The sequence below is a fragment of the Cucurbita moschata genome, unplaced genomic scaffold (assembly GCF_002738365.1).
Source record: "Cucurbita moschata cultivar Rifu unplaced genomic scaffold, Cmos_1.0 Cmo_Scf00065, whole genome shotgun sequence".
Classification (NCBI taxonomy): Eukaryota; Viridiplantae; Streptophyta; class Magnoliopsida; order Cucurbitales; family Cucurbitaceae; genus Cucurbita; species Cucurbita moschata.
The window spans coordinates 874,946-895,172 of NW_019268581.1; the positions used below are offsets into that span (position 1 = coordinate 874,946).

The 20,227-nt window shown below is 36.7% G+C and overlaps 1 protein-coding gene and 2 non-coding genes across 3 annotated transcripts; 1 reads left to right on the top strand and 2 right to left on the bottom strand.

The window, feature by feature from the left end:
- Positions 1-505: 505 nt before the first annotated feature.
- Positions 506-611, bottom strand: LOC111437705. The gene has a single exon (XR_002709474.1). It is a non-coding gene; the product is annotated as a Plant small nucleolar RNA R71 (small nucleolar RNA).
- Positions 612-2,231: 1,620 nt separating this feature from the next.
- Positions 2,232-2,912, top strand: LOC111437701. Its single transcript, XM_023075787.1, has one exon. The coding sequence runs from the start codon at positions 2,232-2,234 to the stop codon at positions 2,910-2,912; it is 681 nt and encodes a 226-aa protein (XP_022931555.1).
- A 4,422-nt stretch (positions 2,913-7,334) lies between these two features.
- On the bottom strand, positions 7,335-7,441 carry LOC111437704. The gene has a single exon (XR_002709473.1). It is a non-coding gene; the product is annotated as a Plant small nucleolar RNA R71 (small nucleolar RNA).
- Between the last annotated feature and the right edge of the window lie 12,786 nt (positions 7,442-20,227).

The following is a 20,227-nucleotide window of genomic DNA, read 5'->3' on the forward strand; positions in this document are numbered from 1 at the left end:
CGAAAGTTGAGGGAGAAAAAGAAAATGGCAAAATAGAATATACAGCAAATGGCCCAACTGAATCGGGAGTTTGAAAATTCAGCGATGATGGTTAATCAAGAGAGAATTACTGCTAATGCCATTCATTTAGCAGATGATAGAGAAAGAGCGATTCGAGCATATGCACACCCAGCTGTGGAAGAGCTAAATCCGTGCATTATTAGACCCGAAACGCAAGGAACCACGTTTGAGCTAAAGCCCGTGATGTTTCAAATGTTGGAAACAATTGGGAAATTTCATGGACTATCGTCGGAAGATCCCCACCTACATCTAAAGTCATTTTTTGGAGTTAGTGACTCGTTTCAATTCCAAGGAGTGGATAAAGACGTGATTAGATTGAGCTTATTCCCTTCTTCTTTGAGGGATGGTGCTAAATCATGGTTGAATACCTTAGCATCCGGAATAATTGATTCTTGGAATAGTCTGCAGTTTTTTATTAAGTATTTTTCACCCATTAGAAACGCACGGTTCATAAATGAGATTGTCGCTTTTCAACAATTTAAAGATGAAACACTAAGTGAAGCGTGGGCGAGATTCAAAGAGATGCTTAGATAATGTCCTCATCATGGATTACCTCATTGTATACAAATGGAGACTTTCTACAATGGATTGAATATTGCTACTAAACAAGTAGTTGATGCTTCCGCCAATGGAGCTATTTTATCAAAGACATACAATGAAGCATATAAGATTTTAGAAAGAATAGCATCTAACAATTGTCAATGGGCCGATGTGAGAAGCAACCTAGGAAAGAAGACTCGAGGAGTACTTGAAGTTGATGCTTTGTCTTCTATCAATGCTTAACTAGCTTCGATGGCTAATATTTTACAAAATCTAGCATTAGGACAAGGCTCAATGACGAAAGTACCAACCCAGACAACTGCTGTAATGACCCAGACAGCAGCTGAATCTTGTGTATATTGTGAAGAAGAACACACTTTTGATCAATGTCCAAGCAATCCGACCTCAATTTTTTATGTGGGGAATCAAGCTAGTCAAGGGAACCCGAAAAATAATCCCTTCTCAAATTCTTATAATCAGTGGTGGAGAAATCATCCAAACTTCTCATGGAAGGGACAAGGCTCATACAATCAACAAATGCCACCTAAAGCAATTTATCCTCTAGGTTTTGAATTACAAAACCAATTGACATATGGTTCTCAACAAGCCACCACCGAAGGGAAATGAGCTAGCCAAACTCAACACATACCGGGAATATCTCTTGAGAGCCTAATAAAGGAATATATGGCTAAAAATGATGTTGTGATACAAAGTTAACAAGCATCCTTGCAAAATTTAGAAGTTCAAGTAGGTCAATTAGCAAATGAGTTATGAAATAGATCTCTTGGGAAGTTGTCGGCAGACACTGAAACACCAAAAAGAGAAGACAAGGATCAATGTCAAGCAATAGAGTTGAGAAGGGGATAAGAAATACCCAGCAGAGGAGAAAAAAATTAAAGCAAACGGTGATAGTCGCTCTCAAGAAACTACTGATACACAGCAAAGAAAGAGGGAAGCTACTGTGCAGAAAGAGCACAACAAAAATGATGCAGAAGTTGCTATACCGAAAGAACACAGCAGAAATTATGCAGAAATTGTGAAGCCTCCTAAAACGCAAACAACAGTCAACAGTGGACAAGAATGCTGTATTAGCAAATGAGTTATGAAATAGATTTCTTGGGAAGTTGCTGGCAGACACTGAAACACCAAAAAGAGAAGACAAGGAGCAATGTCAAGCAATAGAGTTGAGAAGGGGATAAGAAATACCCAGCAGAGGAGAAAAAAATTAAAGCAAATGGTGATAGTCGCTCTCAAGAAACTGCTGATACCCAGCAAATAAAGAGGGAAGCTACTGTGCAGAAGAGCACAACAAAAATGATGCAGAAGTTGTTGTACAGAAAGAACACAGCAGAAATCATGCAGAAATTGTGAAGCCTCCTAAAACGCAAACAACAGTCAACAGTGGACAAGAATGCTGTACAGAAAGAACATAACAGAAATTATGCAGAAATTGTGAAGCCTCCTAAAACGCAAACAATAGTCAGTAGTGGACAAGAAAGCAGAATATACACACAATCACCTCCTTTCCCACAAAGAATAAAAAGAAAGAAGGAAGAAGCCCACTTTGAGAAGTTCATACATATATTTAAGGAAATTCACATAAATATACCATTACTTGAAGCGTTGAAGAAATGCCAATTTATGTGAAATTCTTGAAGGATGTGCTCACCAATAGAAGAAAGTTTGAAGAATTCAAGGTGGTACCATTGAATGAAGACTGCAGTGCAATATTGAAAAACAAGATCCCACTAAAGGAGAAAGATTTCGGTTCATTCATAATTCTCATATCAATAGGAGGGAAGAAGCTAGGTAGAGCATTATGTGATTTGGGATCAAGCATTAATCTAATGCCACTGTTTATTTACAAAAAGTTAGGTATTGGTGAAGCTAGACCAACTACAGTCACTATTCAACTAGCAGATCGATCTTTAACTCATCCAGAAGGAAACATCGAAGATATCCTAATTCAAGTGGACAAGTTCATTTTTCTAGCAGATTTTATCATTTTGGATTATGAACTGGACCATGATGTACCAATTATCTTGGGGAGATCATTTTTGAAAACCAGAAGAATATTGGTAGATGTCCACAAGGGAACTATAATGCTGAGAATGAATGATCAACAAATAGAATTTCATATGAATGACAACATGAAATATCCAGCAGTAGTAGAGGAATGCTCAACAATTTATAAATTGACAGAGAATCAACCAACTGATAGCTGGAAACAGCAACAAGAAGAAGACAGCAGCTGGAATAATTGCACTACACAACAAGTAGAATCAGAGAAAATTGTAAGAGTTTTTGAATGATTGGAATTAGAGGAAAGAATAAATTCATTAATGAAATTATGTATCGACACACCCTTGAACTACATCTTAGAAGAAGAACTATTTGATACATGGGAGATAGACTTCCCGAAATTATTCACACCCACCTTAGGATGGAGAGTTTCAAAGGGGCATCATTTCTTTGACAATGGATAACTAAAAAAATGAAAAGAGAAAGAGGGAGCTAGTAACAATTTGTAAGCAAATATATTAAGCTCTGAGTAAACCAAGTTAGTTTTTCTTTTCTTTTTATTTAGGCACTTATATAGTTTTTTTTAAATAGCTATCTTCACTTTTCTTAGAATGATAGTTTTTTAGATTTTATTTTATTTGTTGTCGTGAATAACTAGCATTCCCCAAAGAAGTTATTTGTAGATGAATTAGGGGGATTTAGATGTGGTTAGGAATGCTACATTCAGCATATAAAGGAGACTAATTACACTTAGTGCATGCTAGGATGTGATTGATGACAAATATTATTCTCTCGTAGTGCACGTTGCCACATAGTTGACTTGTCCATTTTCATTTGCATGTGGTTTTATTTCATTTTAATGTTGTTCACTTTCTCATCCACTAAATACCAAGGAACCACCACCAAAGAATTTTTTTTAAGAACATCCTAAAAGATTTTCTAATCCCCCAATGAAAGAAATTTTTATGGAAAAGAGAAATGGTTAGAAAATAATCCTTTTACATTCTCGGGTAAGCTTGAAATGTTAAGAAATGAGCTGTTAGACATCATAGTTCACATGCAACAGTAGACATACAGCAGCAGTACCAATAGCTTGACTGATAGCAGATTTACAGCAGTAGTATTTCCAAGTTTTTTGATAAAATTTTAAAAGAATGGAGCCGCAAAGATCTTCACGATGCCTAAAGATAAGGGAATTCTCTAAAACACACCCTTTACAATCTTATTATCTTATTTTTATCTCTAAACACACCCTTTACGATCTTATTATCTTATTTTGAAGCACGTATCCATATTTTGTTGTTTGTTTTTGTTTTGTTGACTACATATAATTTTGAAAGATGTTCATGCATGCTCCTTAGAAACTACATATAATTTTGAAAGATGTTCATGCATGCACCCTAGAAATATGAGATTTATTAGATAGGGTAATATATCACGCATTTTTTTAGTATGCAGTAGGGATGTTTTATGCAAGAACTAAGGATCTAATATAAAGTGCTTCAATGTGATAAATAAAATAGTAAGGTGAGAGGTGTGTTTCCTTAAAAAAAAAAACTATATAACTCGAAAAAAAAAAAGTTAAGGAAATTATAGCTTAAATGGAATGGAGTATTCATCAAAGTAAGGTGAGGATCCAATCTATCATAATCCACCTTACTTAGAGAATTTCCATAATTTACCTAAATTTTAGACCATTTTCCCAACAAAAACAATAACCAAGAGCTTCTGCACCTCAAACTACTTTTAAGAATTATTCCACTCCCACACTAATGCTCATTGAGGACAATGGCTAGTTTAAGTTTGGGGGTATTAAAGCAATTCCATCACCCCATACAAATTGCAAAGCCAAAAAAAAAAAAACAACAAAAAATTCGTACCCTAGACCACTCATCTTCAACCTAAAGCTTGAACTCTCAATGCTAAAGAAGTGGAAAGCAAACAAATTGTCTCAATTGCTCATTGTCAAGCAATCTGCATCACCAATGTAGGTGTCTGAATCGAAAGTAATTGGGATGTAAATAAAAAAAAAAAAAAGAGAAAGTTATCCTTATTGTTCAAGTGAGCTGCATCACAAATGTGGCCACACTGAAAACTACAAGATACTAGAAGGAGAGTCGAGCTAAGGGAGAATGAGTGTTAGCCTATATAGTCATCCCTTGAAGACTTAGGTGATTTGCACCACAAGTGGAGGCACCTAGAGAATAGGGGATGACTTAAGGATTCTTGGGAGAGAAAAAAAAATTGTTATGATAAGAGAAAATTAATGAAATAAATTGTGAAGCCAAGTCACAAAAGCAAAGGTAAAAGGAATAATAATCATTTTAGAAGTGTTTTGGGGAATACGGTGGAAGTGAGGAATGAGTTATTTTTCTTGTAAGATTTGGTTATAAGTGTAGAGTGAAATGTGGAGAAAAACTGAATTGAGGAAGGAATATAAGGAATGTGATCTAAATCATACATTTAATGAATACTCTACCAACATAAATATAAATTGAAGAAAAATTTTGTTAATGAGAAAAAAAGGAAAAGGGGAGAGAATGATTGCTCAAGGATAACTTTCCAAAAGTAGAGTTATAACTTTAGTTTGGGGGTGTGATAACTTTCCAAAAGTAGAGTTATATAAGTCTTTTTACCATTAATTTTGCACTTATACTCACCATTTTCTCATTAATTGCTCCATTTATTCTAATTAGTATACATGGAATAGCCAATTGGGGTTTAATATGAAAAGAAGATAAATTTGCATAAATTGAGCATAATTGTACACTTAATTGAGCTATTTGGTAAAATTCTAGAATATTTATACTGAACCATGATGCTATAGCAAATCTGGAAACAGCACTACTTGCAAATCTGGAATTAAATTGCTAACCTTGATGCTGAAGCAATCCGGAAAGCAAACTTTTCGGGGATAACTTGAAAATTTTAATCCACATCAGCAGTTCATGTGGATCATTGGCTACCAAATTAAAAACCTCCTAGGTGGACAATTTTATCCTTTCTCAACCCTAAATTAGAAGAAACAAGCATTATAAAAGAAAAAGGATACCTAAAATAGGGAGGGGCCACACTTGGGGAGAGAAATACAACAGCAGCCTCCGTTGCTGTGAAACCATAGAAGAAGAAGAAAATCCTAATCCAGCACCTGTTGACAGCAAAAGGAAAAGAAGACCAATAAGGATTGATTAGGGCAAAGAGGTGGACATGAGAGCTCAAGGGAAGGGAACTTCCATTGACGAACGACAACAAACCGGGATAACTCTCTATTTTCTTATTCTCTTTTCTCATTCCATCAATTTTACATGATTGAGATGCGAATTTCTTTGTTTAATTCAGTTTGTATGGAGAGCTAAACTTTATAGGATAGGCGAGAGAGTTTTATATAGTTTAACTATGTTGACGGTATGATTTTAGTTTATTAAAGAGTTGTTGTTAATGATTTACATGTGTGTTTAATTAACTACTTTACATACATCGTTGTTCTCTTATTCGTTTGAAGAGAGGGAGCAATGAAATCCTCTTTAATACTCTAGTTCCATAGCGAGAAAACTTGAAGGATAATAATAGGGTTAGGAATAATTCTTCTCCTAAAGCCTGGCTGATAGAAATTACAACGATTATGGAAATAATCATCATTCATGACCCTCATAAGTGGGCTTGCAAATCTATTAAAAGAAACTGAAATCTACCACAAAACTCAACAACTTATCTATTTAATCTCTCTTAGCCAAACGTTCCTCATTATAGTTGATTTTCTCCTTATTTAGCAGTGACACTCTGCTTTAGTTTTATTTAAGTAGTCAAAATCCATCCATTTGAATGTTACCGAAAAACTCACTTAATTTCCAGTAATTAAATTTACCAAAAGGATAGGTTCTCTGTGGAATCGATAATTTACTTATTACTTCCTACTTGTGATAGTGTATACTTGCACTTAATCTTGTGAGTTTTACATCATTTTAATAAATACATCCACAAGAGATCGAGTTTTTGGTGCCGTTGCCGGGGAACCTAATTTGGTTATTTTACTTGTTGTAAATTTTCGTGAGTTGGAGCCAAAAAGAAGCCATAGTAAGCTGAATTTTCTGCTGCTGAATTTACTGCTGCAGAAGTGAGCTTACTGTTGCAAAATTTTGTGTATGAACCCACCTACGTGTTTGAAATTTATTTTTGATCCTGAAATAGAGAGAACCTTTAGACGAAAGTTGAGGGAGAAAAAGAAAATGGCAAAACAGAATATACAGCAAATGGCCCAACTGAATCGGGAGTTCGAAAATTCAGCGATGATGGCTAATCAAGAGAGAATTACTGCTAATGCCATTCATTTAGCAGATGACAGAGAAAGAGCGATTCGAGCATATGCACACCCAGCTATGGAAGAGCTAAATCCGTGCATTATTAAACCCGAAACGCAAGGAACCACGTTTGAGCTAAAGCCCATGATGTTTCAAATGTTGCAAACCATTGGGAAATTTCATAGACTATCGTCGGAAGATCCCCACCTACATCTAAAGTCATTTTTAGGAGTTAGTGACTCGTTTTGATTCCAAGGAGTGGATAAAGACGTGATTAGATTGAGCTTATTCCCTTATTCTTTGAGGGATGGTGCTAAATCATGGTTGAATACCTTAGCATCGAGACTAATTGATTCTTGGAATAGTCTGCAGATAAATTTTTTATCAAGTATTTTTCACCCACTAGAAATGCACGGTTCAGAAATGAGATTGTCGCTTTTCAACAATTTGAAGATGAAACACTAAGTGNAAGCGTGGGAGAGATTCAAGGAGATGCTTAGAAAATGTCCTCATCATGGATTACCTCATTGTATACAAATGGAGACTTTCTACCATGGATTAAATATTGCTACTAAACAAGTAGTTGGTGCTTCCGCAAATAGAGCTATTTTGTTAAAGACATACAATGAAGCATATGAGATTTTAGAGAGAATAGCATCTAACAATTGCCAATGGGCGGATGTGAGAAGCAACCCTGGAAAGAAGACCCGAGGGGTACTTAAAGTTGATGTTTTGTCTTCTATCAACACTCGACTAGCTTCGGTGACTAATATTTTACAAAATCTAGCATTGGGACATGGCACAATGACCAAAGCATCAGCCCATACAGTTGCTGTAATGACCCAAACAGCAGCTAAATCTTGTGAATATTGCGGAGAAGAACACACTTTTGATCAATGTCCAAGCAATCCGGCCTCAATTTTTTATGTGGGGAATCAAGCTAGTCAAGGGAACTCGAAAAATAATCCCTTCTCAAATACTTATAATCCGGGGTGGAGAAATCATCCAAACTTCTCATGGAAGAGACAAGACTCATACAATCAACAAATGCCACCTAAAGCAATTTATCCTCTAGGTTTTGAATTAAGAAACCAATTGACATATGGTTCTCAACAAGCCACCTCTCAAGGGAAATGAGCTAGCCATACTCAACACATACCAGGAATATCTCTTGAGAGCCTAATAAAAGAATATATGGCTAAAAATGATGTTGTGATACAAAGTCAACAAGCATCCTTGCAAAATTTTGAAGTTCAAGTAGGTCAATTAGCAAATGAGTTACGAAATAGACCTCTTGGAAAGTTGCCGACAAACACTGAAACACCAAAAAGATAAGGCAAGGAGCAATGTCAAGCAATAGAGTTGAGAAGTGGGAAAGAAATACCCAGCAGAGGAGAAAAAATTAAAGCACACGGTGATAGTCGCTCTCAAGAAACTGTTCATACACAACAGAGAAAGGAGGAAGCTACTGTGCAGAAAGAGCACAACAGAAATGATGCAGAAGTTGCTGTACAGAAAGAAAACAACAGAAATTATGCAGAAATTGTGAAGCCTCCTAAAACACCAACAATAGTCAGTAGTGGACAAAAAAGCAGAATATACACACCATCACCTCACTTCCCACAAAGAATAAAAAGAAAGAAGTTAGAAGCCCACTTTGAGAAGTTCCTGGATATATTTAAGGGAATTCCCATAAATATACCATTAGTTGAAGCTTTGAAGCAAATGCCAAATTATGTGAAATTCTTGAAGGATGTGCTCACCAATAGAAGAAAGTTTGAAGAATTCAAGGTGGTACCCATTGAATGAAGAGTGTAGTGCAATAATGAAAAACAAGATCCCACTAAAGGAGAAAGACCCCGGTTCATTCATAATTCCCATATCAAGAGGAGGGAAGAAGCTAGGTCGAGCATTATGTGATTTGGGATCAAGCATTAATCTAATGCCACTGTCTATTTACAAAAAGTTAGGTATTGGTGAAGTTAGACCAACTACAGTCACTCTTCAACTAGCAGATCGATCTTTCACTTATCTAGAAGGAAAAATCAAAGATATCCTAATTCAAGTGGACAAATTCATATTTCTAGCAGATTTTATCATTTTGGGGAGACTATTTTTGAAAATCGGAAGAACATTGGTAGATGTCCACAAGGGAACTATAATGCTGAGAATGAATGATCAACAAATAGAATTTCATATGAATGACAACATGAAATATCCAGCAGTAGTAGAGGAATGCTCAACAATTTATAAATTGATAGAGAATCCAACAACTGATAGCTGGAAACAGCAACAAGAAGAAGACAGTAGCTGGAATAATTGCACTACACAACAAGTAGAATCGGAGAAAATTGTAAGAGTTTATGAATCACTGGAATTAGAGGAAAGAATAAATTCATCAATGAAGTTATCTATCGACACACCCTTGAACTACATCTTAGAAGAACTATTTGACATATGGGAGATAGACTTCACGAAATTATTCACACCCACGGTAGAATGGAGAGTTTCGAAGGGACATCATTTCTTTGACAATGGATAACTGAAAAAAAATGAAAAGAGAAAGAGGGAGCTAGTCACAATTTGCAAGCAAATATATGAAGCTCCGAGTAAACCAAGTTAGCTTTTCTTTTCTTTTTATTTATGCACTTATATAGTTGTTTTTAAATAGCTATCTTCACTTTCCATAGAATGATAATTTTGTAGATTTTATTTTACTTGTTGTCGTGAATAACTCACATGCCCCAAAGAAGTTATTTTGCAGATGAATTAGGGGGATTTAGATGTGGTTAGGAATGCAAATTTCAGCATATAAAAGAGACTAATTACACTTGGTGCATGCTAGGATGTGATTGATGACAAATATTATTCTCTGGTAGTGCACGTTGCCACATAGTTGTCTTGTTCATTTTCATTTGATCGGACAATGAAGAAAACCACTCTCACTTTATAATGTCGTTTACTATTGATATTGTTTTTCTTTTCATTCGATGACCTAGGTAACTTGATCTTAATCCTGAGCTAACCATGAACTCTTGTTTATTTCGAATTATCCTTAGATTTGCATGGGTGAGAGTGGCTCGAGTTTGCCGACTCAATAGGCCTCCCATTTCAGGGGTAGGACTGGGTGAATAGCTGGGGACGTGGGGTGCAAGATGGAATTCGCTCCTACCCACTTTTAGGGATAGAAGAGAGGTAGTTCCCTTAAGCACTGACTCCAGGTCTTGAACAAGGGGCTCCACCCTCTCATTGGCCTGAGAGGGATTCGGTTTACTGGTTGGACTACAAACCAATTGTTCATAAGAGGATCAGTGGGACATAAGGAACAAGAAGTAACTTCAGGGGTAAAACGGTAAATTGACCCAGCGCTAGTTACGAACAACCTGTGAAGGATCGACTTACTAATCATGGTTATATCAAATGGACAGAAATATATCTATAGTGAGGGGAGTGCAACTACTAGGCTATAGTGGAGTGTCCTAGTAGTTAACGAATGTTGGTTAACAAGGTTAATGAGTTTAGCCGGTTAATCTTGGATCGTTGGAGCCCATGATCTATAGGTCCATTAGGTCCCTCTGCTAGCTCATATCAGACTAAACCATAGAACAGTGTGACGAGTGAGTTCGAAGTGTTCGAATTCAAATTAGGGAATATGCGCTACATATATATGATATATTTAACCGCATTTTTGTTTTATTTACGAATTAAACAAAAAGAGAGAATCTGAGATATTTAAATAAGATTTCAATATCTTAATCAATTATGTGTCGGAATTGATTCGGATTGGCATTTGAATTAATATTAAATATTAATTAAATAGTTTAATTAATCATTTAATGTTACTTTAATTTGAAATTCGTTATTCAAATTAATTGTTGAATTAAAATGAAGAAAGTCAAAATGTTGACTTCATTTAATGGAAAAATCCATGTTAGTAGAATTTTGAGGTGTCAAAATTTGGTTTAACCAAACTTGCATGCTTGCCAAATAAACCCGACAAATTTTAGTGAAATTTTGAGTGTCAAAATTTGGTGACCTCAAATTTGTATGAACATGCAAACATTACTCTATAAATAGAGTGATCATGGTACATGGAAGGGCTTCCTTGGTGAAAAACCTTGAGAAAAACCTCTTACAAACACTTTCTTCATATATACAAAATTCCTCCTAAGTTTAGTCACTCACCGGATTCCACAACCCCGTTCTAAGGCCGGAGGATAGTGGAGAAGACACTAGTGGTGGTTCGAAACCGGTTCGTGAGGAAAAAGAAATTTTAACTACAAAAGGTTAGTATTCAAACTCATTAAGTTTAATACTTATGAACATGCTAGTTATTTACTATAATTGATGTTCTAAAAGTGCCTAAGATCCAAATTGCTTCCGCATGTGTTATATTAACACCCTCAATTGGTATTAGAGCAAGTTTTAGGCACTTTATTTACATCAATTTGATCAGGGTGGGTACCATTTCATGGATGAAATCATTGTGGTTGCTAAAGTGGATGGTTTTGGTTTTTGGTATTTTTTTTTTATGCTTTCATTTGATACAATTATTGTAATAAGTCTAATGTGTATGGGCTTTAATGAATGAAGAAAGGTCTGTAATTTTTATGGAGCCATTATAGTCCATTTTAGGTTGTAATTGATCGAAAATGGAAGAGATAGCAAGCTGAACCGAAGAAGATGGAAGAGGCGGTTCGGGTGATTTTCTGTCGTTGGGGTCCGATTCAACATTTTTAATGGTTGGTTCGCCCAGTGTGTGATCCTCGGGAGCGGCTCAAGTTATTTTTAATTATTAATGTAATAATTTAGTTAATTGCTTGCTTTAAAATGTCAAAACCAACCCACTTTAGTGTGTTTAATTAATTATGCATTATGAATGTATGTTTTAATTAAATAGAAAATGTATATGCATAAAGTATGTCATATAGATTTAAAATCCCACCCTAGGCTAAGCATGTTTCATGCATTCCAAGTATGTTATAAGTGTTATAATGTATAGTATGCATGTTTAGGGTTCCATGAGTGATAGATATAAATTGTTATATTATTGCATGGAATGGATGATTATATAATTTTTTATATAAAGCATGTTAGATGCACGTTATAGGTTATTTTCAACGTCATAAAACAAGATAGACGTTAAAATCCATAATAAAGATAAGTACATGCTCACTTAGGGTTAAGAACCAAGCACGATCAATTTTAATAGTTAAAATAGGTCGATGTCTTGTAAAATTGTGCTCACAAGAAAGCTCACCTGGCACGATCTTGTCTAAGGCTTGAGGTACTTAAGTTGACGGTTTATGGAACACCTACTACCTGGAGATTGGACCAGTACTTGAGCTTAGTTAGCCTAGTTTTATGAGCATGCTTAAGTGATGTAAGTTTTGAAAAAATCACCTAGACTTAGGTTATATTTAATTAGCGGGAATATACCTAAGTAATGAGTATACCCAACCGTCTAAAATACTTAGTGAGAGGAAAAAGGTGTATGAGATACATCGTTTTCCTTTCACACTCTCTGAAAAATTCCCACCGTGAGATTCATGCTCGGCCTCATGTCGCCCTGGGAGCATCCTCTATTCTAAAGGTATTTGTATGAGTCAATAACAAGGTGAATAGAGAAAGTATTTATAGTAAGTGGGAGAAGGAAGTATATCAAATACGTCCTATGGTCTCCACCACTAGGTTGCACCATGAGATTCCCATGTTCCACCTGCATGTTGCCCTAGAGCAACTACCTATTTGGAGGGTCGTAACATGGGAGTCGAAACAACGCAAACTCCAGAAATGGATAGGATTTCTTAGGTCCATTCCCAACTTTGGCTTTTTCATTTGATAGCATTGTTGGGACCGATCTATGAGGTCTGAAAATGGCAGGTCACATTTATGAAGAAATACTAAGAGTTGGTATATTCTTGAGCAAAATAGCGATAACTAAGAACACTATAGGAACAAGAGTTATTCTGGATTAGTGTTTAAGTCAAGAATGTCTCGGTTTAGTGAATGAGTGATTGACTACCCCTCGGTAGTAGTTGCTCTAACTCACTAAAGTATCGTTGCAAATTAATAATGATTTGGGTACATTATTACATTTGCTAAAACTGATTGGATTAAACAGGATTAAGTCAAATCACTAATAGAATTTTCTTTATGTCACAACATGACAAACTCAATAGTACAATTACTCGCTTCTGAGAAATTAAACGGCGACAACTATACAACTTGGAAATCAATCCTAAACACAATACTGGTCATTATTGATTTAAAGTTTGTTTTAACTGAGGAGTGTCCTCCAAACCCTAGCTCAAATGCAAATCGAACAATTCGGGATGCGTATGACAGATGGATAAAGGCAAATGATAAAGGCCGAGTGTACATTCTAGCCAGCATATCTGATATTTTGGCTAAGAAACACGATGTTATGGGTACTGCTAAAGAGATTATGGAATCTCTAAAAGAGATGTTTGGACAACCGTCCTTCTCCCTTAGACATGAAGCCATAAAATACATTTACAACTGTCGTATAAAAGAAGGGACCTCAGTTAGAGAACATGTCCTAGACATGATGGTCCATTTCAATGTGGCAGAAGAAAATGAAGTTGTCATTGATGAGAAGAGTCAAGTCAGTTTTATCATGATGTCTCTTCCGAAGAGCTTCTTCCAGTTCCGCACAAATGTGGTGATGAACAAAATAGAATATAACTTGATTGCTCTTCTCAATGAGCTACAGACTTATCAGTCCCTCTTAACGAACAAGGGACAAACAGGAGAAGCAAATGTTGCCATCTCCAAGTAATTACTACGAGGATCGTCCTCCAAAAATAAGTCTGGACCTTAGAAGAAGGGTAAAGGGAAAAATAAGATTCCTACTAACCGCAAGGTTCAAAAAGAAGATAAAGGAAAATGTTTCCATTGCAACAAAAATGGGCACTGGAAGAGAAACTGCCCAAAATACCTTGCAAAGAAGAAAGCCGAAAAGACACAACAAGGTAAATATGATTTACTCGTTGTAGAAATATGTTTAGTAGAGTATGATAACTCAACTTGGATACTAGATTCAGGGGCCACTAATCATATTTGTTCTTTTTACCAGGAAACTAACTCCTGGAGAATGCTTGCGGACGGCGAGATAACACTTAGGGTTGGAACAGGAGAGGTTGTTTCAGCAAGATCAGTAGGAAATTTAAAGTTGTTTTTTGGAGATAGATTCATTATATTAGATAATGTACTTTTAGTTCCAAGAATGAAAAGAAATTTAGTATCTATCTCTTGTTTATTAGAACAATTGTATAAAGTATCTTTTGAAATCAATGAAGTGTTCATTTGCAAAAGAGGTATTCATATTTGTTCTGCAAAACTAGAAAACAACTTATATATGTTAAAACCGAGCGAAACAAAAGTTATTTTAAATACCGAGATGTTTAAAACAGCTGAAACTCAAAATAAACGACAAAAGATTTCTCCTAATACCTACCTTTGGCACTTAAAACTAGGCCACATTAATCTCAATAGAATTGAGAGATTGGTTAAAAGAGAACTTCTAAATGAGTTAGAAGACAACTCTTTACCTCCATGTGAGTCTTGTCTTGAGGGTAAAATGACTAAACGATCGTTTTCCGAAAAAGATTATAGAGCCAAAGTAACCTTTGAACTCGTGCATACAGATCTTTGTGGTCCAATGAATGTCAAAGCACGAGGAGGGTATGAATATTTCATCAGTTTTATTAATGATTATTCAAGGTATGACTATCTTTACCTAATGCGTCACAAGTTCGAAGCTCTTGAAAAATTCAGAGAGTATAAGACTGAGGTTGAGAATCTATTAGGTAAAACTATTAAGACACTTCGATCAAATCGAGGAGGAGAGTACATGGACTTAAGATTTAGGGACTATATGATAGAACATGGAATAAGGTCTCAACTCTCAGCCCCTGGTATGCCTCAACAAAATGGTGTATCTGAAAGGAGAAATAGAACTCTGTTAGACATGCTTTGGTCTATGATGAGTTTTGCTCAATTACCCGATCCGTTTTGGGGATATGCAGTGGAGACTGCTACATATATTTTGAACATGGTTCCTACTAAGAGTGTTTCAGAAAACCCTTATGAGTTATGGAAAGGGCGTAAAGGTAGTTTACGTCACTTCAAAATTTGGAGATGTCCAGCACATGTGTTGTTGCAAAATCCCAAGAAATTAGAACGTCATTCAAAATTATGTCTATTCGTAGGATACCCCAAAGAGACGAAAGGTGGTTTGTTTTATGACCCTCAAGAAAATAGAGTGTTTGTATCAACAAACGCTACATTCTTAGAGGAAGACCATGTAAGAAATCATCAACCTCGCCGTAAACAAGTATTAAGTGAGATTTCTAAAGAAGCTACTGATAAAACAACAAGAGTTGTTGATCAAGTTGGTCCTTCAACAAGAGTTGTTGATAGACTTGACACTTCTGGTCAATCACATCCTTCTCAAGAGTTGAGAATGCCTCGACGTAGTGGGAGGGTTATAACTCAACCCGATCGTTACTTGGATTTCGCAGAAACCCAAGTCATCATATCTGATGAGGAGGGTTATAACTCAACCCGATCGTTACTTGGATTTCGCAGAAACCCAAGTCATCATATCTGATGATGAGGGTTATAACTCAACCCGATCGTTACTTGGATTTCGCAGAAACCCAAGTCATCATATCTGATGATGACATTCAGGATCCATTGACTTATAAACAGGCAATGAATGATGAAGATAGAGATCAGTGGATCAAAGCCATGAATCTTGAAATGGAGTCAATGTACTTCAATTCAGTCTGGGAACTTGTAGATCAACCATATGAGGTAAAACCTATTGGTTGCAAATGGATCTATAAGAGGAAACGAGACCAAACCGGTAAGGTACAGACCTTTAAAGCTCGACTTGTAGCAAAGGGTTATACCCAAAGAGAGGGGGTGGACTATGAAGAAACCTCTCTCCTGGTTATATGCTTAAATCGATAAGAATACTCTTGTCTATTGCCACATTTTATGATTATGAAATTTGGCAAATGGATGTTAAGACAACCTTTCTAAACGGCAATCTTGAAGAGAGTATCTATATTGCTCAACCAGAGGGGTTCATTGAATAGGATCACAAGCAAAGGGTTTGCAAGCTTAAAAGATCCATTTATGGGTTGAAGCAAGCATCTCAATCCTGGAATATAAAGTTTGATACTGCGATCAAATCTTATGGCTTTAAACAGAATGTTGACGAACCTTGTGTTTATAAAAGGATAGTCAACTCTACAGTAACTTTCCTAGTGTTGTACGTTGACGATATTCTACTCATTGGAAATTATGTGGGATTTCTGATTAACATTAAGCATTGGCTAGCGACACAATTCCAAATGAAAGATTTGGGAGAGGCTCAGTTTGTTCTTGGAATCCAAATTGTTCGGAATCGCAAGAACAAAACACTAGCATTGTCTCAGGCATCGTACACCGACAAAATCTTAATCAAATATGTGTCGGAATTGATTGGGATTGGCATTTGAATTAATATTAAATATTAATTAAATAGTTTAATTAATCATTTAATATTACTTTAATTTAAAATTAATTATTCAAATCAATTGTTGAATTAAAATGAAGAAAGTCAAAATGTTGACTTCATTTAATGGAAAAATCCATGTTAGTGGAATTTTGAGGTGTCAAAATTTGGTTTAACCAAACTTGCATGCTTGCCAAATAAACCCCACAAATTTTAGTGTAATTTTGAATGTCAAAATTTGGTGAACTCAAACTTGCATGCTTGCCAAATAAACCCCACAAATTTTAGTGTAATTTTGAATGTCAAAATTTGGTGAACTCAAACTTGCATGCTTGCCACATAATCCCAAACATTTGAGTGAAATTTTAAGTGTCAAAATTTGGTGATCTCACATTTGCATGAACATGCAAACATAACTCTATAAATAGAGTGGTCATGGTACATGGAAGGGCTTCCTTGGTGAAAAACCTTGAGAGAAACCTCTTACAAACACTCTCTTCATATATACAAAAGGTTAGTATTCAAACTCATTAAGTTGTAATACTTATGAACATGCTAGTTATTTACTATAATTGATGTTCTAAAAGTGCCTAAGATCCAAATTGCTTCCGCATGTGTTATATTAACACCATCAGGGAGAAGGGAGGGAGCAATGAAATCCTCCTTAATACTCTAAGACTTGAAGGATAATAGAAGGGTTATGAATAAATCTTCTCTTAGAGCCTTGTTAATAGAAATTACAACGATTATGGAAATAATCATCATTCATGACCCTCGGAAGTGGGTTTGAGAATCTATTAAAAGGAACTGAAATCTACCACAAAACTCAACAACTTATCTATTTAATCTCTCTTAGCCAAACCTTCCTCATTAGAGTTGATTTTCCCATTATTTTCTATTTTTCGACAGCAGTGGCACTCTGATTTAGTTTTGTTTAAGTAGTCAAAATCACAAACATCCATTTGAATGTTACCCCAAAAACTCTGTCACGGCCCAAAATTTGAATCTCGAAATCAAGGGCTGGACCAACAGACTATGCAATGAAATCGTGTAAAAAGAAATAGGGAAGACGAGATTACAAAAAAAAAATGTTTAGCAATTATGTAAAAGGTTTGAAATCTAAAACAAGGCGTTCAAGTATGAAAAGTATGTAAACGGTTTACAAAACAATGCATGACAGATCTAAACAAAATTATCCACAGACTCCTAGACGCCCCGGAACACTCCTCTGTGGCATTAAGATTCAGCATGCATTCCTGCCTCGATCCATGGCATCACTCACCTGAAAAAACCAAAAAGAGTAGAAAGGAACGAGTATAAAAATATTCAGTAAGCAGCCTACTTATAGGCTCTTTTCGCATCCTTATCTTGGTGGGTAACCACGGTCTTTCTCGGGTTTCTAAGGAGAGTGATCTAAGCTGCAACTCTCTTTTCTGTATCTTAGGAGGCTTGCCCATCTTAAGCAATGAAATGATCAGTGTCCTGAGGTGAGGCACGACCTCATAAGTAAATCTGAGGGGATTGTATGCCTGGATCTGAAAACGTGACTCTCTCTGAACATCATCCATGGAGGTTAACTGACGACCCTCACACGAGACCATACATCCACTAAACGGGGTGCGACCCCCTGTGTGCCGGTCAGCTACTGAGTCATCCTATGTGGCTCCACGTCCCCCACTAAGGGACGGGTTTCTACGACCCAGGAGTCCTGTTCAGAAGACCCCTTAACTATCACCACTAGGTCTGGGCACCTGTCACACTTCCCTATCCGGATCTGCTAAGCTCAACGATCACCGTACTGGAGCTCTGTCTCGACGGTACAATATCAGAGGAGAGAGGGAAGTGGAGGTTCTGATGACACTATCTACACTACTCAACTCTAGCGGGCTACCTACAGTTACCGTGGTGACCTATTATTCTTTCTAGGGTGAAACCTGATGGCTTAAACTTAGATTCGTGTATCTCTCGGATTCTCATGCCTGGTCTTACAAACCTATCAGGTTTGGAATTCTGGGCTCTTGATCCGTTGGTAATCATTTTGCAGGTCTAATTGCAAGGTATTCTAGAGGTCCCCTAATCTAGGGTCTCGTCTAGCCTACTTAGTTACAAGCACCCTAATCTAAGCTCATAATTTCTTCCTATTCATCAAGAAAGATAATACAAGCAATCATCATGCATAAGAGTTTACACGAAGCAGTTCATGCAATATTAACAAACATGCTCAACAGAAAGATAACGTCCATCTTTACCCGGAGCGCAGATTTCACAAGTTTTCCATCCTCCTCATGCAAACATACTTTATGAGATTCTCTATCAAACAGATTCAATAAATATTTAATAACTAGCTTTCCTTAATCATATCATTTTCGCAGTTCCCATACTAATACACTAGGTCCGGCTAGCTAAATTAATGGATGGTAGCATGCATGCTTGTTCCTAACGGTTCCTACAAGTACTGCTCGTGGGAATCCAAATGGCTACTTACTTGGTTGACGCGTGCCTTCCCGAGTTCAAGTTTTCTTAACCGAATGGATTCCAACAATTCTGAAATTTTCTGCACAGGTCCTAATTCACATAATAATAAGGTCAACATCAAAATCGAGTCAGAAAACAAGCAAACAGAGACCGAACGGGAAGAAAAATGGTGCCTCACGTGCCCCCACACGCATCACAGGTGCCCTGGAGGGTCTCTACGCGCACTTCCTACGCGCGCGTGCCCACGCGCTGCTTCCCGAGCTGACGCGGGTCAGAGGCGCTGGGTCGGGCGCTTCCTGTGCGGCGCGGGTCGGGCCGGCCGGATCCGCGCGCCTGACGGGTGTCCGCTGTCGGGTGAGGATGTGACTCACCAGCCGATGATCGACACGTGTTGATCATCGATTCCGTCACGCTCCTCCGTACGCCGACCGACGCGTGGCGGCCTCCACCCTCTCTTCTGCATTTTTTCTTTCCTTCCACTTTCCAGGTCTCTTTCAAGTTTTGATCTATTTTCTTCGTATTTTTTTATCCTCCAATCCGTAATCCGATTCGACAAATTTTCTTGACAAACCTTGTAGATCTCATATTCTACTTCTTCGAAACAATTTTCTTATATTTTTTTGATAATCACAGATCATAATATGTGAGTTCGAATTCGGAGAAAAATACTAGTTCTTACCGAAAATCACGTTTTCTTGAAACTCCGATTTGAACGCCAATGTTGACCGACTTCACTCTGAAAGTTAACCAGATAACTCTATTGAGGGTAAGAGTCCAAGAATCAACACAAAACGTCGCTAACACACAAAAATCTTGATGATTTCTCGATCTAGACACTCGTGAACTAACCTGAAGTTCTTGGACGTTTTGACGAAATAGGAAGGTGTGATTCATAAGAGCACCTTGCCTCGGACTATTGACGGTTTAGATTGGGGACTCGAATCTCCGGCGTCGGTTCTGATCCGATCTTCTCCTCCTTCCTCAAAACCCTAATCTTCTTTCCCTCTTCTTTCTTCTTTCTCTCCCCTCTTCTCTTTTCCAAATTATGTCTCAACCAAAACAGACCCCTCAAGTAATAAGGGCAAAATGACTAGTTTGTCCCTATTTTGACCTAATTTTTTTTTTAATACTCGGGCGCTACAAACTCACTTAATTTCAAGCAATTGAATTTACCAAAAGGATAGGTTCTCTGTGAAATTGATAATTTACGTATTGTTACTTATGACAGTGTATACTTTCACTTAATCTTTTGAGTTTTACATCATTTTAATATATACATCCACAAGCGATCATTTTTCATTTT